Source organism: Chionomys nivalis, chromosome 15 (assembly GCF_950005125.1).
Source record: "Chionomys nivalis chromosome 15, mChiNiv1.1, whole genome shotgun sequence".
NCBI lineage: Eukaryota > Metazoa > Chordata > Mammalia > Rodentia > Cricetidae > Chionomys > Chionomys nivalis.
Genome location: NC_080100.1, coordinates 52,117,161 through 52,134,328, shown reverse-complemented (window position 1 = coordinate 52,134,328; position 17,168 = coordinate 52,117,161). Strand labels below are relative to the sequence as shown.

The 17,168-nt window shown below is 41.1% G+C and overlaps 1 protein-coding gene and 1 pseudogene across 2 annotated transcripts in view; one reads left to right on the top strand and one right to left on the bottom strand.

Moving 5' to 3' along the window:
• The window catches only part of Homer1 (homer scaffold protein 1), a 107,149-nt gene extending 93,517 nt beyond the window's left edge, over positions 1–13,632 (top strand). For both annotated transcript variants that reach the window (XM_057789888.1, XM_057789887.1), the window contains one exon: positions 2,643–13,632. In XM_057789888.1, the coding sequence (XP_057645871.1) occupies positions 2,643–2,831 (189 nt within the window). In that variant the 3' untranslated portion in view covers positions 2,832–13,632. The remainder of the gene's footprint in view (positions 1–2,642) is intronic.
• Positions 750–999, bottom strand: LOC130887436 (28S ribosomal protein S21, mitochondrial-like; annotated as a pseudogene).
• Positions 13,633–17,168: the final 3,536 nt, after the last annotated feature.

Below are 17,168 nucleotides of genomic sequence, written 5' to 3'. Positions count from 1 at the left end.
CTATTCTCCCCACCTGAAAATAGACCAGTGCTGCTTGGTTATTTAACTAGTAAAAGTCTTACAGAGACACATGTTGGAGCTGGACATTCATTCTAAAGAATATGATGCTGTTTTCACAACCGAGGAATAGTGGTTTGTGTGGCTCCCTTAAAATGTTTGGGTGCTTCATTAGTTGGCGAGAAGAACAAGGGAGCCTTTCATGTCTGAGGAAGACTGTAGAGGGCAGACTGGGCTACGGCTGTGAAGTGGGCATGATGCTGAAAGACACTTGGTTTATTTCTGTAGCTGGAAACATTCTGTCCTTAAGCTTGTTGCCCAAGTGCAAGAGAGCTCTGTGCAGTCATGAGTGGGATTGTTACATTTGACCACAGGATCTGTTCCTCCCTAATAGTTTACAGCCTCCGTGGATTTACCTTCTGAATTTATAAATACTAATTTCTGATTATTTTATTAGTTATCTTCACTTCACAAATTATTCAAAGAATAATTAAAAACATATGTGGCTAACGTAGAAGTGGCCAATACCAATTAGAAAATGCTTTGAGATTAGATGTGGTCTTTTTTTTTTTCTGCACCTATTCCATTTTTTATTAGCTTTTTTTCCTTTCAGTAAAAGGGTCCATTGTGGACTAGTGAGATAGCTTCTATATGTTCGCCTTCTTGTTCACGCGTGATCGAGTTTATTGTAGAGAAAGGTAACAGAGATTGGGGTTGTGTAAGAACAGTCAGACACAGAACTAATGTGGGCCTTAGCAGCCCAGCCATGGATCTGCCCAGTTCTTCCTCATCAAGAAGTTAATCTTTCGAGCCATTTCCATGTTGTAGATCCTCCGGCATGTTTCATAGCTCTCCCGCTGGCAGCGGCCCATCGGTAGCGAGGATTCTGTTCAGGGTCCTGTATGCACCTTCCACGTTCCCCTCCTGAACCATCACAGTCCTGGCAATGAACTTCAGGTGTTTAGCCATGGCCTTGCTTTCAAATCTTCATTCTTCAGGACCTACAGGCTGCGGCCGTAGCACTCGGACTCCTAGATGTGGTCTTTACACTCTTCATTTATGAATTGTACTGTTTCTCTTAGTCCTCCCACACATTGCAGCTTATCTGGGTGTATTATAATGTGGCTTCAGTCTTGTTCAGAATTATCACTGTCAAATCATGTGATGATGTTCAGAATTATAAACAGTTACTTTCTTTCATCTTCTCAAGTAAATTAACCCACGTCTTTTTCTCAGAACTTCAGTGTTTTTATTAGATTTATGTATTTATTATGTGTATGTGCCACAGATGTGTGGATGTCGGAGGATAACTTTTGGGAGTCTGTCCTCTCCTTCTACCATGTGTGTCCCAGGGATTGAACTCAGGTTGTGAATCGTTATTGTTGTTGTTGTGACAGGGTCTCACTATGTAGCTCTGGCTGTCCTGAAATGCACTATGTAGACCAGGCTGGCCATGAACTCACAGTGATCTGCCTGTCTTGACCTCCGTAGACTGGGATTAAAGGAGTGCACCATTATACCAGCTTAAGTTGTGAGTTTTGGAAGCAAGTGTCTTTACCTCTTGAGCTATCTTTTTGACCCTAAGAACTTCTATTCTTGAGGAAAAATATTCATAATTCAAAAACCAAAATTCTTTTTTTAAAAAATAGATCTTTATTTTTATGTGTATGGATGTTTTGTCTGCATGTATGTCTGTGCAATACATGCACGCAGTGCCGGTGGAAACCAGAAGAGGGCATCAGATCCCATAGAACTGGAGTTGAGATGGACTGAGCTGCCTTGTTGGTGCTGAGAATTGGATTGAATCTAGGTCCTCTAGAAGAGCAGCCAGCTTTCTTAACCACAGAACCATCTTTCCAGCTTTAAATTTGACCTTTAAAACTAAATTTAAATCATTAGTCATGTAATTTTGGGTTTTTGCACTTGCTTCATTATATAATGTTTAGAAACATTTGTCATCCTTAGAAACATTGTTAAAAGCCGTAATCCTTAGAGTGCTGGCATTTAGACCACATAAAAAATTGTTAAATATTTTTGTATTGTCATAAAGTTTTGTTTTCTTTCTTTCTTTCTTTCTTTCTTTCTTTTTTTTTTTGTTTTTTGTTTTTTGTTCCTTCCTGGATTTTCAGCCTGAATTTGTCATCTTTATTCTTCTGATACACGCAGTTACTGTATCTTCATTATAAGTTTCTAGAGCTGAGCAATTGTATGTCTTTATACACATGTTCCTTCAATCCCGAATACAGTCAGTATCAGACAGTCTTACAGTCTCATTTTAGGGAGTTGTTGCTTTTCTTTGAACTCTTTCTTTAGAGTTACCGGGTCAGGGGAATGGCCTACTGTCAGTTACAAAGAAGCAGCAATAAAAGTGAGGTGTAAATAACGTGTAGGTGGGTGTTCTGCCTGCCCTGAGAAGTCCGGAAGCCTTGCCTGGAGTGAAGCAGTGACTAGCGGCCCTTTCTTGTTGGAAGGACAAATCTGTTCTTAGTCAAGCCTGGCTATCTGGGCTGGCTGACTCCAAATCTCCGTAAGTTGTGTGAACTTGAACGTCAGACTTTCTAGAAGATAGGAGGGACAGCAGGAAGTTGTATTGTTATCTAAAAATGAACTGACATGGAAGTGTGTGTTAACTTTTGTTTCTGAAGGAAGTTGAAATTCGGAATAAAGACCTGGAGGGGCAGCTGTCTGACCTGGAGCAGCGCCTGGAGAAGAGCCAGAGTGAACAGGAAGCTTTCCGCAGTAACCTGAAGACACTCTTAGAAATCCTGGATGGAAAGATATTTGAACTAACAGAATTACGAGATAATCTGGCCAAACTACTAGAATGCAGCTAAGGAGAGTAAATTTCAGTGCCAATTGAGGAAAAGATACTGTCTTTGTAGGACTGTTTGGGCTTTGCACCAAGATTGCACAAAATTTTTTGAATATCATCCCTCCAGGAGGAGGTGTTTTGAAAATTGGAATTGTATATTTCAGTATAAATTTTAGAATTTAGCTTGTAGCTAGTTGGGAAAAAAAAGACATGAAAAACTTGAACTACAAATTACCTCCATGTATATTGGCCATAGTTAACTGGAAAGTTCTAAGTAGACACTTAATGCAATCTTTCACCCCTGATATTAGCTAATGGGAGAATTAACAATGTCTGGGTCCTTTCTTCTTTTTTTTGTTCAACACAGTGAAGATTATCTGCTTTTTTAAATTAATTTATTTATGATATCTATAGCTGTGTTTTGTGCAAAAATTTAGTAGTGAAAGCCCTGTCTTTTGTTGTTATCTGAATAATTTCTCAGGATATTTTTGCACTGCTGAGAAGCAGGGCCATTACCAATTAATTCTTGCCAGGTGTGGGAGAGAGGTACATCTTCAATTGAAAATCACCAGGTGTGGGAGAGAGGTACATCTTCAATTGAAAATCACCAGGTGTGGGAGAGAGGTACATCTTCAATTGAAAATCACCAGGTGTGGGAGAGAGGTACATCTTCAATTGAAACTCACCAGGTGTGGGAGAGAGGTACATCTTCAATTGAAACTCACCAGGTGTGGGAGAGAGGTACATCTTCAATTGAAACTCACCAGGTGTGGGAGAGAGGTACATCTTCAATTGAAACTCACCAGGTGTGGGTGTCTGGAGTTTTCCTTTTTTACTGGGAGTGTTTTCACTCTCGTGACTACTCTGGTACACTCTACTGTTCTCCAATCTTGTCTGCTGTATAGTTTACTTTTTCATATTGATTCGTGTATTTATGAGAAGATACTGTCTCCCATTTTATTACACACTTTAAAGCCAATTAAACAAAGGCAGCTGAGTCCCTCGGATATTTTTCTTTTTAAATTTATAGTAAATTTGACACACAGAACTGAAATACAGCAGTTCGTCCTTGGCGGTTTAGGCTAGCAATGTTAAGTATCTTTACAGAAAATATGCAGTTACACTTATTTATATATTTGGCAAGAAATCTTTTCTGAGTGATCAATGAATTTCAATTTATGAGAAATGATGGCTATGGGGGCACTGTTTATTATAGATAACTTTAAGGTAAATAGCTGATTTCAAGGAGGTCCACTTCCACCTAGCAGCCAATCAGAGGACTGTGTCTACATTGTGACCGTGGCAGATGGGTCTTCACCGAAACCATGTCTTTATTCAAACTTCACAAGGCAATATTTTGAACTGTTAACTAGGCATTTCAAAACGGGAAATACCTTCAACAGTCTCTTCTCGGAGAGCTAGTTTTAGTGTTGTTTTGATGTAATTTTAAGACATTTAGCAAACATACATTTCTTTATATGATACATTTCTTTTACAGAGCTATTTTAATAGCAAGCCAAGTGCTGTCTGCTCTGCCCGAGTAGGGATTGCATCAGAATACATATATTCTTGCTGTACAATGCCTGTGATTTTGAAGAGAGTTCTTTTCAGTGGATGCTTGAGTACCTGACTCCGGAGTCAATAAATGCACTGGGTTTTGTTTGTACCCCCAAATGATTGAATTGTTAAGTACAAATCAAGCAGATTAACCCATTTTTTCACTCATAAACAGATTCTTAGTACTAGTTTTGTTTTATACTTATGTGTATGTATGTAAATACATGCATATATATCAATTTATATTAGAGTGAAAAATAAATGATTTATTTCTAAAGTTAGTTTCTACAGTGAGGTATCTCTGAAAAATCTGTATCAGACACACATATAATCATCATGTATTATATGTCCTATAACATCACATCAGTCACCCCCATCTATTTTAGGGTATTTTCCTTATCTGTTTATTATAGAGAGAATAATTTAGGTACACATGCTCAGAGCTGAGATATTTCTCGGATAAATCAGGTAATAAAATTTATTTGATGGACAGAATTTTGAAAACAGATATGATTTTATCTATGAGTTTCTGAATATCAAAGAATACCAGGTTTTAATTTAAGTAGAGGCTTAACACTAGGGATCAGGGAATTTAGTTATGAATAGTTTAAAAAAAATCTTAAAAAAAAGAAAAAAAACAGTGTAAGCTGTTAATATGGTAAGGGAATTATTTTAATGATGTAATAAAAATATTTTTAAATTTTGGCATAGTGATCATTTAATGGGAAAATAACTCACCAAAATGTCTCCACTTGAATTGTACTGATAATGTGAGGCATATGTGTAATTCAATATATACATATACCTATATGTATATACAGAAATTATTTTTAATATTTTCCTACTGCTGTGAAATTTAAAATTGGAAATTTTGTGAGTGTTTTCCATGTCCAATAGAGCCTAATTGTTTCTTTTTTTAGTAACTTAACACTTTCTTGAGGGCTGCACCTATAACTTCCCAGCTTGTCGGTAGACATGTACAGTACTTGGGATGAGGTGGACACAAGTGCACATATAAATAAGCCTTCTTATTGACTATTTTAAACATTCACTACACTAGAGGAGCATCTAGAACTCATCGCCTCTAAGTCATAGATTGTGTGCCTACTGTAGCTTTTTCCATTGCTGTATTATATAAACATTTGCATATTAAAATTTGATTTTTTCCCAGAGATAAATATTATATAATGTATCTATATTTAGATCAGACTGTGGTAATATATTGATCAGAACTAATGTTGGGGACGATAGCCTGAACATGTGGACTTGCAGCGACCCAGGAGGAGAGCAGAGGTCTATCCCATTTGTGTGTAAGTTATTACAACTATGAAATCTTGTACAAAAGCAAAAACTGGAAAAAAAATACAGTTTTTATTTTGAAATACAGTTGTTCTCTGGAGAATGTACTTCCTCTTTTTTTCTCAGTCTTTTAAGGATATTTAAAGCATTTAAGCAATGGCAGCATTTCCTTCAATCCTACAGGTGCTACTGGATTTTGCATTAGTATGTGATGTTTTAAAATCCTAACTTTGACATAAAAGGTTTTGTAAGTATTTCCCTGCCTGGAAAATTAGTTTTTATTCTTCTGTCCTCATTCCCTCCTCTCGCTCTGCCTCTCTAGACTAAAAACAAACATTCATGATATTGCATTACTGCTTGTCCCTAAATGAAGTTTGCAGCACCATCCAAACTCTGATGCTCTGTGGTCTTTGAACTGTTGGAGCAGTTAGAGAAGAACTTGTCCCTTATCTTTTCAGGTGGCACTGAAATGGTAAGCTACCACACACCTTTAAAAAGCCATGTCTTTGCTCTGTTCACATTAAATGTATCCTTTAGCAGGTGTGTCTCTGCGTCTATGTCTTCGTCTGCCTCTGGAGTGTGGGCTTGGGTTGCTGCCTCCCGACCCCACTGTCTCTGGAACAGAAGGCAGGACCTGGGGAAAACCCATGGGTCATTGTCTTGAGCCTTTCATTTATTTGATACCAAATAATTTTAGCATTTGAAATTTTGTTCTTAAAGACTTAAAATAGACTTCATTGAACCTTTTAGCATAATCTTTTAGCATTCATGAGGTAAATTGACATAATTTCTTTTTCTTTCATGGTGCTGGGGGTCAACCCCAGGACTTAGCACACGCTAGGCAAGTTCTGTGTCACTGAGCTACTTCCAGCCCTGTATAAAATCACAAAGAAGAAAACTCCAGGTAAGAAGTAGTTGACTTTGACACATTTTTTTAAATCTTTAATAGAATACCACACCATATGGTATATATATTGCTAAGAATATATATTTTTTATTTTAGACTCACTCATTCCATTGTCCTAAAGACAGCAAAAACTTTTAAACTGGGAATCATCGTTCTTTTAATCCCAGCATTGAGAAGGCTGAGACAGGAGGATTGAGAGCTGGAGATTATCCTGGGCTATATATATAGTAAGACTTTGTCTCAAAAATAAAGAAAAATAAGTTTAAACCTAATAAGCAGAGGGAGTTCAAATCACTGACAGTTTCACCCAAGAAATTTCGAGTCAGCACCACACTGCCTGACAATCTGTTAGGCCACCAGGTAAAGGGGTGGCTTTAAAACAAACAAACAAACAAAAGGTATACATATAAGTGTTTTGCATACATATATGTATCTACCAAGTGTATGTCGGGTGCTCTCAGAGATCCAAAGAGGGCATCGGATTTTCTGCAACTGGAGTTACAGAGCTGCCATGTGGGTGCTGGGAACTGAACGCAGGGCCTCTACAAAAGCAACAACTGTTCTTAACCACTGAGCATCTCTGCAGCCCTAATTCTCTGAGAATTTCATTCATGTTCCCCAACGCCTCCCAGATCTTCCCCCTCCCTAGCTACCCTACCTCATGTTCTTTGTTTTGAATGAGAGAAAAGAATGGGGGAGACAGAAGAAGAGGAGAAGCCACCGAAAACATGGAATCTGATTTGTGTTAGCCAGTTAAGTTACTCCGGAGCACGAGGCCTGCCTTGCACTGGAGCTGATGTCCTCTGTCACTCCAATGGAGAATCGTCCCTCTCCCCGCAGCTGTCAGTTGCAATAGCTTCTCGGTTAGTGGTGAGACTTTGTGTCCACTTCTCCTTCCCAGTATTTGGACTCTGTCTTGCTTGAGCTTGTGCAGGTCTTACTGGACTGTACGGTCTTTGTGAGTTCATATGGTCATCAGCCCTGTTGTGTCTAGGATGTGTCTTCCTTCTCCTTAAAATCATCCACCACCCCTGACTCTTAAAATCTTTCACATAGATCCTGAGTCTAGAGGGGAGAGGTGTAATAAAGACACCCAATCAGGGCTGAGATAGTATTAATGAAAGCAAGAACCTGGGACTGGCTAGGTCATGGGCCCTAGGGGAAAGCCTACTCCTGTTATTCTGCTAGATGAATGTGGCAGTAAAGTGACTTCTGATGACACAGCACTGTACCCATAGGGGAGTGCATTGCTGCTCACCTTCATTGGAGAAGCTTCTCCTTGCAGGAGGTAGTGATTAATGCAGAGACCCACACACAGCCCGACAGCATGCACCATAAGAGACTCTGGAGAAGGCACCTTTCAAGGTAGCCACAGGTGCTGTGTACAGATAGAATGCATGCGTAAGCACATGCTAAGACATGCATGAAATCCTTAGCAAAATAAGAAATGGAAAAATAAAGAAGAGAAAAATTTTTCTGTAGGTCATTGTTAGTAAAGACATGTGAACCATGAAGAAAACTGCATCTGGATTAGGATAAAAGACCAAAAATACCCAAAGACTTCCTGTGGATTTTCTCTTCTGTTGGTCACTTGTACTTCAAGTCAAGAGCATAGCTCTCCATGCTCCCAGTCCCAGCTGTCCAGATGACTGAAGCTGGAGAATAATTTGAGACAGGAATTGGGAACCACTTAGGCCAATACAGATCCTGTCTCTATAAAAATAAATAAAAGGGGATGGAGAATTGTCCCTATCATGAATCCTGATCTAACAAACAGGAGTATCAGAACCAGTGTTTACCTGAGGCATATCAGAATGGCCAGACACAAAGTCCTCCCCCAACCTTAATCCCTGCTACTTTGATTTAGTTTTTGTTGGGGTTTTTCTGTTGTTGTTGTTGTTGTTGTTGTTTGTTTGTTTGTTTTGAGACAGGGTCTCTCTGTGTAGCCCTGACTAGCCTGGCACTCACTGCATGACCAGGCAGGCTGCCCCCAGAACTCAACAGAGCTCCGCCTGCCTCTGCCTTCCAAGTGCTGGGATTAAAGGTGTGCGCCACCACACTTTGCTGCTGCTTTTAACCAAATCATGATTGCTCTGAAGAGTCTCAAAGTCCCTGAGAACATCCTTCTAGTCATTAGGATTTATAACCTGCTCCAAGACATAAGCTTCTGCACTCACCATTCTTTGGGATTCTGACCTACTTTTGTCAGATACACACAGATAGAAATATTACTCTGCTTCTTCACAATAGCATTAAATGAAAATGCTAGGTGACTTCATAAATGCACCTCCTAGGCAGTTTCTGTAGTATGACAAAGTCTTCAGCATCTTTGTGTCAGCATGTTTTCTGTTGTTCATGTCTGTTGGGATTGTCTTACTGAGTATTCACTCAGTAAGTACCCTTTGTGTGACTTGTAAATGAGATGTTTTGTTCTTCCTGGCTTTTTGCTGAGTGACATCTCAGAAAGCATGGCTAGAAATGAGATATGTTTGACGTCGACACTTCTCAACAGCTTGCATTTGGAGAGGCGGGCAAGGAGCAAGGTTCAGATGATGGGCCCTGCTGTGTTCACAGCCACAGGTCGGTGTCTACACATCTGTCAGGAGGTAGAGTTCTTGATCATGTTTCTGCTGCAGATTTTTCTTCTAAATCATCTGCCCTGCTTCTCTAAAATATTTTTTAAAACTCATTTTTTGTTTGCTTGGGTTTTTTTTTTGTTTGTTATTTTTGTTGTTTTGAAAAAAGTCTTATGTAGCCTAGGATAGTCTCAAAGTTGATAGCTAAAGACTGTCTGCCGAGTTCTGTAGTTCCAGGCCTGTGCTGTCCTGTCAGTGTCTGTGTGGCCCTAGGGCTTCGCCCATGCTAGAGGAGCATTCTGTCAGCTGAGCTACAGTTCTACCCTGTTAGGATGCTTCATGGCCCATTCTGATGCTTACAACTCCTGTTGCCATTGTGAGTTACATCATGCTTTTGCAGGTGTCTTATTCATGGACTGTTTTAGTCTCAATTTAAAGAAAAAAACTTACAGATTTCCAATGATTTAATGAATAATTGTTCATGTGTAGAATTTAAGTCCCTTTAATTTAAATAACATCTTAGTTTGAAAGCACATACTAGTAGTCCCAGCACTTGAGAGGCTGAAGCAGGATTGCAAATTTTTGGCCCGCCTAGGATACATAGCAAAACCTGTCATAAAACAAAGTAGTACAAGCTGGGCTTGATGGGCCACGCCTTTGATCCCAGCACTCAGGATACAAAAACACGTGGATCTCTGCGAGTTGGAGGCTAACCTGATCTAACAGAGAGACCCTGTCTCAAAAAATGAAACAAACAAGCAAACTGTAGGGACTCAGTTCAGAGCAATAGTTTTTGCAGAGGACCCAGGTTCAATTCCCGGCACCCACATGACTGCTCACTACCATGCATCACCTAGTTTCAGGAAATCCAACATTCTCTTCTGATTGCCACAGACACCAGACATGCACATAGTGCACAGACACCAGACATGCACATAGTGTACAGACAAAGCGTGCAAAACACTCATACACGTGAAATATGTAAATCTTTAAGAAACAAAAGCAAGGCCAGCCTGGTCTTCAGGAGTAGATTCAGGACAGCCAGGACTACACAGAGAAAACCCAACAGCAATAATCAAGGCCTTAGGAAGACAATTCCACTCCTGGAAACTCATTCCTTGCACTGAGGGAGATCACTGGGATATACCATGCTGTTCATTCTGGATGACTAGTCAGTGCTAGCTCTGTAGAAGCTAAGGCTTCTCCTAGTCGATCTAACCAATAAACAATGAGTGCAAGTTAAACCTTGAAGAAGGCTGAAAGCACTGAACAAAGTCCCAGTCAGACCACAGCCATGATTATTAAATAGAGAACCTGCATTGTGCTGGGTATGGGGCTATAAGGACCTCCTGGCTCATGTGACTTTTTCTCTTATATCAAATTAGATTTAAATAGAAATAACATAAGCATAACATTCAACATTTGAGCTTCCCCTCTCCCTCAACCCCAAGACAAGTTTTTCTGTGTCTCTGTGTAGCCCTGGCTGTCCTAGAACTCACTCTGTAGACCAGGTTGGTCTCAAACTCAGAGATCTACCTGCCACTGCCTCCCATGTGGTGGCATTAAAAATGTCAGCCACCATCACCTGGCAAAGTGGAGGAGACAAGACAGAACTCTGAGTTGATGTGTCACATCCTCTGCTATAGGCCTCCCAACTCATTTATTTGTTTATTTACTTATTTATTTTTGAGGCAGTTTCTTTATATAGCCCTGACCATCCTGGAACTCACTCTGTAGACCAAATTGGCCTTGAACTCGACAGAGGTTCTGCTTCTGCCTCCCCAATGCTGGGATTTAAGGCATGCACCACTAAACCCAGCTCATTTAAACCATTTCTGAGAGTGATTTTTAGATACTTTCATGGTGTTATTATCACCACTGTCTGTTTACCTTTCTGTCATCTCTGATGATGTACCTTATACCTCTATTCTTGGATACATGTCATACAGTGTTTGTCTTTTGGGGTCTGACTCGTTTCACTTAGCCTGATATTCTCAAGGCCCATTCATGTTGTGGCTTGTCTGGGCATTCTGTTGCTTCTTGAGGCTGATAAGATTCTGTTGTGTGGACCCTAGCTTTACTTCACCTATCCAGTCATTTGTGGATGAACGTTGGGTTGTTTCTGTCATTGTGAATATGCTGCTGTGAACGCTTGTGTACATGAATCTGAGTCTGTGTGTCACGTTTTGGGGGGCTATAAACCTAGGATATAAGTAGGAATTTCATGTGATAATTCTAGGTTTAACTTTTTGAGGAACAAGCAGAAGATTGGGTTTGAATTGGGTAAATGCAAAAAGACTAGAATAAGGTGTGAGCTGGCAGGGAAATTCCAGTCTCCAGGCTGGTGTTTTGTAATAGGTTCATATGTGACCCACGTGCCTTGTTTTAAAGTATGTGTGCATGTCATACAGAGGTCAGGGAACAACTTTTGTGAGTTGGTTCTCTGCTTTCATGTTGAGTTGTTGGGATTAAATGCAAGCTGTCAGGCTTGGCATTGCACGCACTTTTACCTCCGGAGCCGTCTCACCAGCCAGTCCATATGCCTTTTACACATTCTTTCCTAAGACAGTTACTGAGCACCAGCTACGGCCCAGGCTCTGTACTGGGATAGAAACTACAGAAAGGGGGCCATAGTTGCGTGCTAGGTCAAGTTATTTATACTATACATGCTGTGGCAAAAGGCGACTCTGGCAGGGGACATCATCCCAGGGAAGGGGAGTGGGAAGGTCTTTTCCAAAGGAAGGGAACCCTCCCAAATTCTTGCTGGAGGAACTAGAACTAGTCAGTAATAGGCATAAAAGAATTACTGAGAGTGTTTCATATGCAAAGACTCAGACAGAAAAACTTTGGGGCCATTTAGATTAGAGTGGGTCAGTGCAGATGAAGCATAGAACATGGGAAAGGGCATGACAACAAGGGGGCAAAAGGTACATTGGAAGTTGGTAGTTTATTTAGAAGGTTTGATTGGGGCATTATTCATTCTGAGGGTAATGGAGAGATAAGGGGATTTTGTTGCAAAGAAGTAATGCAATAAAATATGTTTTATAAGACCAGGCAGTTACATGAATGGCAATAATCACTGCTGAGAGACTATTGACAGCTATGGCACTGGGGATAGGAACTATGCAGTGATGTGTTTGAGTAGGATTTAGGAGGTAGGATTTCCTAACTCGGGTAGGTGGCTTGGGAGAATACGTCTTGAACTGCAGGCTGAGTTCAACACGAGGAAGTGCTGGAAAGCAGAGATCAGATGCGTGGATTAGGCTCTGTTCCTCTTGTGTGAATAGATGGAGTAGGGCTGGAGTAAATGAGTTTCCTTTTGAATGGATTTAGTGTGCATGGAAAAATACCCAAATGAAACTTTTAAGTCTAGGTATGAAACTTGGGGGAAAACAAGAGCTGAAAATAGCTGCTTAGGAGTCATCGCTGTGTGGTAGCAATTCAGGGCCTGAATGTGAACTGAAAGAATCTAGGCTAGATGCAGCTTGAAGAAGAGTTACAAGGGGGTCAGCCAGAGTAGTGGGCCTTCTGAGAGCCTAGCATGGAGTTCTAGAAAGCCATAATTCACATGAAAATACAGCCACAAATCAACTCATGTCTCAGGGTGATGGCTTAAAATACATTCTGTTGAGATCCTTTATTTGATATTTTAGGCTTAAAGGAATAAAAAAAAAAACCCAACAAACTGAAATATGTACTTTAGCAAACTCAGATTCTTTATGTATAACCTTTAAAAACATGAAAGAAATTTGGGCTAACAGTTTTTTCCTGGAATAACACGGCAAGCTGGTAAAGGATTGCCGCTGGTCTCTGCAGGAATTAGGACTTCCTGACTGCGCCAGCTGAACTAAACCCCAGAAATGGCGTCTGTGGGTGATGTCTTCTAGAGACCCATTTTAACACTTAACGAAAACAGCTTTATTTTCTCTAGTGGCATGTTGACTAAATGCTCTGAACCACTGTTTGTGTATTATTGGACTTCATGTTGTTATAGGGAGTGGGGTGCTGAGGCTACAGCCACAAGAAGCTTAACTACTCCTTTCTGTAGCTCCTCAGCCTCATCAGGGTTAAGTTCTTGGGACTTGAGTCTGAGGTTCTTTGTCTTTCGGTTTGTGAATTTGATACTGAATTCATGACCAAGTATTTGTATATTTTCAATGCTTTAGAAAGTTTGTTTCTGTCATTCTAAGTACTCCTCTTTCTTATTAATTCATAAGCATAACTACTTACAAATTATTCTCTTATAAAAGTAATCTCAAATGGTATCAACAAAAACTATTCTTTGTACTTGGTTTTAGTCTGCTGTGGTATTTAAGTTTTATTTCTAGTTTGAGTTACATTTAAAATTAGTTGGAATTCCTTGAGTAGACATTATTTGTCACTTGGGCAATAGATTGAGCATGTTTGACATTACAGGAAGGAAAAAGGAGCCACCAGTGTTCACAGTTTGCTCAAAATATCCTATAAAATTTTCAAGTCAACTTGGGAATTGTCAAATAAACAATAACTTTGAAGTTACTCGTGTTCATCTTTTTCTGTCTCATTAATTTTGGTCTCCCATAGAAGCTTTACTTTACAGTCTGCCCGTGCAGTGACATCCCAGTGCTGTGTGTATGTGGTAAACAGGCAGCTGCTGCTTCACGGTGTGTGGCCAGCTCTACCACAGCAATTTCGTGCTAAAGCATTTTTGTCACCTCCACTTCTAAGATGGGGAGCTGGGGACTGGTGAGGCAACCGGGGAAACACAGGCCTTCTACTGGCAGTGCTTGAACCGTGCCATGCAAATCCGAGTTTAAAAGGCAATAAGTATAAAAATGTATCAATGTGTAACGCTTATCAGCCTGTTAAGAGGAATCAGATGGCTTGTTTTCCATCCCTTGTGCTGTTGTGTCTCTGACCTCCCTAACCTCTTTCCTTTTCTAAAAAAAAGAAATTTGTCCTAATTACACAGTGGTTCATGTGTGCTTTCAAGGAAACTCAACTTTTATTATTGTATGGGGGCATGTGGGCCTCGGTGCTTGTGTGAAGTCAGTTCTGCCTATATGGATTCTGGAGAGCAGATGCAGGTGAAACACTGTTAACCCGTGGACCATCTCACCTAACCATGTGCTTTCTCTCTATTTGTAAAATAATACAGATAAAGCAAAAGTCACTAGGACGCTCCTTTTGTCTTTTGACATCATTGCTATGACGCATTGAATGTCATTCTTTCAGTGTGTCATATGCATGTATATACTATATGTATATAGCTGTTGAGACCTCTAGTTTGTGGGGCAAATTGATCATAAGGTCTGGATTATCTCCTGCATCAGTTTCCTTGTTTGAGGCTATTAGATATGTCTAAGTTGGTACATATAAATCTGTCTTATTCTTTTTCTCATAGAGTTCTCTATTTTGAGAATCAGGATATATGTTTTCATATTTTTTTTCCTTACCCAGAGATTGCTTGTTAAATTTTAGGAGTATTCATGGTTAGTTAGTACCTAGTTACCAAAAATCCCTCAGTGCATCTAACACCCCAAATCATTAGAAAGCATGAACTCTGGAAAGAACATTGCTGAAAGCTAAAAAATAAATGTTTGACTTCCACTGATGAAACTCCAGAATTATAGCACTGTCCAGCAACATGTGTTGGACAGAGTACCCAGTGACTCGACGCACTGGACATATTGCCTGCCTTAGAAGAAAGGCCTGTCCCTCTTCTTTACCTGGTGATTAGGTCTGGGAATCATGATCCAGTGCCACCATTGCCCTCCGCCTTGGTTTACGGGGAAAGCACTGTTCCCAGCGAACCACATTTTGCAAGATTGGAAGATGGGACAAGACGGAATAGCCCTGTGACAGATCAGGACAGTGTCTGCCTCTTGGGTCAGGAGCCTCTGGTAGGATCTAATGCCGGTTGCCTGGTAACCATCATTTCATGAACACCTATGAGATGTGCATCAGAAGAGCACACACACTGGTGAGAGAGCTGCACAGCCGTCTAACATCAGCGTTGCAAGGCAAGGGATACACGTGGGGCAGGAGCTGGTGTCCTGGAGGAGGCAGCATTTGAGCTGATGTCAAAGAGGAGTAATCGCTCCCTGAAAACCCAAGCGATGAGGGGGAAGAGAGAACATGTTCAGTTCTGAGACCCTGGCTGCACAGATCAGTGGTCCAGCACAAGATCTAGACTGCAGGCTGTCTCACGTCCCAAGTGGAGATTCAGTGGAACCCTGACTATCATGATCGTAATCGCACTAAGGAGAAACTGAGCAGTCATTGGACTACGCAATCAAGAAAGGCTCAGAACTTCTGCAAGGCCAGATCCACGAAGGTTCTTAACTGTAGCAGTCTAGAAAGACCTGGAAATAGCAAACAGCTGAGCAAAACATGGGGATCGATCACGAGGTAAGTGACAGGGAGACACTTGTTCCTTACTCTCCTTAACACCCACCCCAGTCTAGTACCCACAAGAGCTGTTTAGTTTGGAGGTTCTCTACATTGGAGTTTTCATGTCAGCTGAGATTTTTTTTTTTTAAACTGACACCATTGTGATGAAGAACAGCAGAAGGGAAGTCTGTTGGGGTTGGGAGGTCACTAGGAAGGAGGCCCAGCCACAGGCTTCCTCCCAAAGGATAAATAGTGAAGCAGAGAGCCTTGGGTCACAGTAACTGTCCATGAAGGGGAGACGGCAGTGCAGTGTTCCAGCAGCAGCAGGGGCAGAGAGGTCAGGACACGGCACACACCGTCACTAGAGTGGGTCCAGGACACGAAGAGGGACCTCTTGGTGAGGTCTGCACATGGCAGCATGGATGGGGCCCACCACATGCCAAGCCTCCCACCAGGAACCTTCACCCTAATGTGGAACTTAAAGGTCAGAGAAGGTAAAGAAAGCATAAATATTGAGCTGACAGAAGCCATGTTTTTCTAGGCTAGGCAGAATAAACGTTTAAAATAGATTTGTTGCTGTTGTTGTTGGGGTAAGGAAAGCTTGTATTTTATGAAGGTCAGAGGAAAATTTGTGTTCTCTCCTTCCATCTTCATGTGGATTCCAGGGTTAAGGTCGGGGGTCCACTTGTGTGCAGCCAACTCGAGTCCATGAGTACATGTTTAGATGTTCATGTTTCCTAGCTGGAGCTTGAGGAAGTGTACCTGCTACCGTGAGCCTGTAGGGAGCGCACTGCTGGGCAGACGTCTCCAGGCCTGGCCCACTCTGAAGGCGAGTTCTGGGCCACATGAATTTGGCCAAATTGTGACTATGTGTAGATGCCAGGATTCTGAAACCCCCAGGACTAATGTTTGCTTACTGTGTGACATGTGTAGCTCCACTCCACGTCAAGGAAGAGTGTGGTTCATGTCAGGGAATGTTGCTGCTGGCTTTGTGGATCTGCTGTGCTGTGGGAAATATTTTAATGCAATGCCTAATTGCTCTCGTAAGGAAAGATCCTCATCTCATTATTTTCTAAGGTAAGGACGAGGTAAGCTTGCTCTTCTGAGGCAAGGACTAGGTAAGCTTGCTCTTCTGCGGTAAGGGCTGAATAAGCTTTCTCTTCTGAGCCATTGCCCCTTCTAGGCAGTGAGAATTCCATAAACATACCGTATATCACATCATTTGTCCTGATCAAAATTCAAGACTAGGTTTTGAAACCTGGCAGTGGTGGAAACATTTGGGAGGCAGAGACAGGCAGATCTCTGAATTCAGGGCCGTTCTGATCTACGTAGCCAGGCCTATATAGCAATTTAGAAAAAAACACCAAGCCGGGTGGTGGTGGCGGCGCACGCCTTTAATCCCAGCACTTGGGAGGCAGAGGCAGGCGGATCTCTGTGAGTTCGAGACCAGCCTGGTCTACAAGAGCTAATTCCAGGACAGGCTCCAAAACCACAGAGAAACCCTGTCTCAAAAAACCGAAAAAAACACCAAGAATAGTAACATGGGGGAGAAACAGGTTTTGAGCTTAATTGCTGTAGTACAGTTGACAGTTCTGGTTGTTTTTGTTTGTTTCTACATTTTTTTCCTCTTGACCCTTGTTTTTCTATT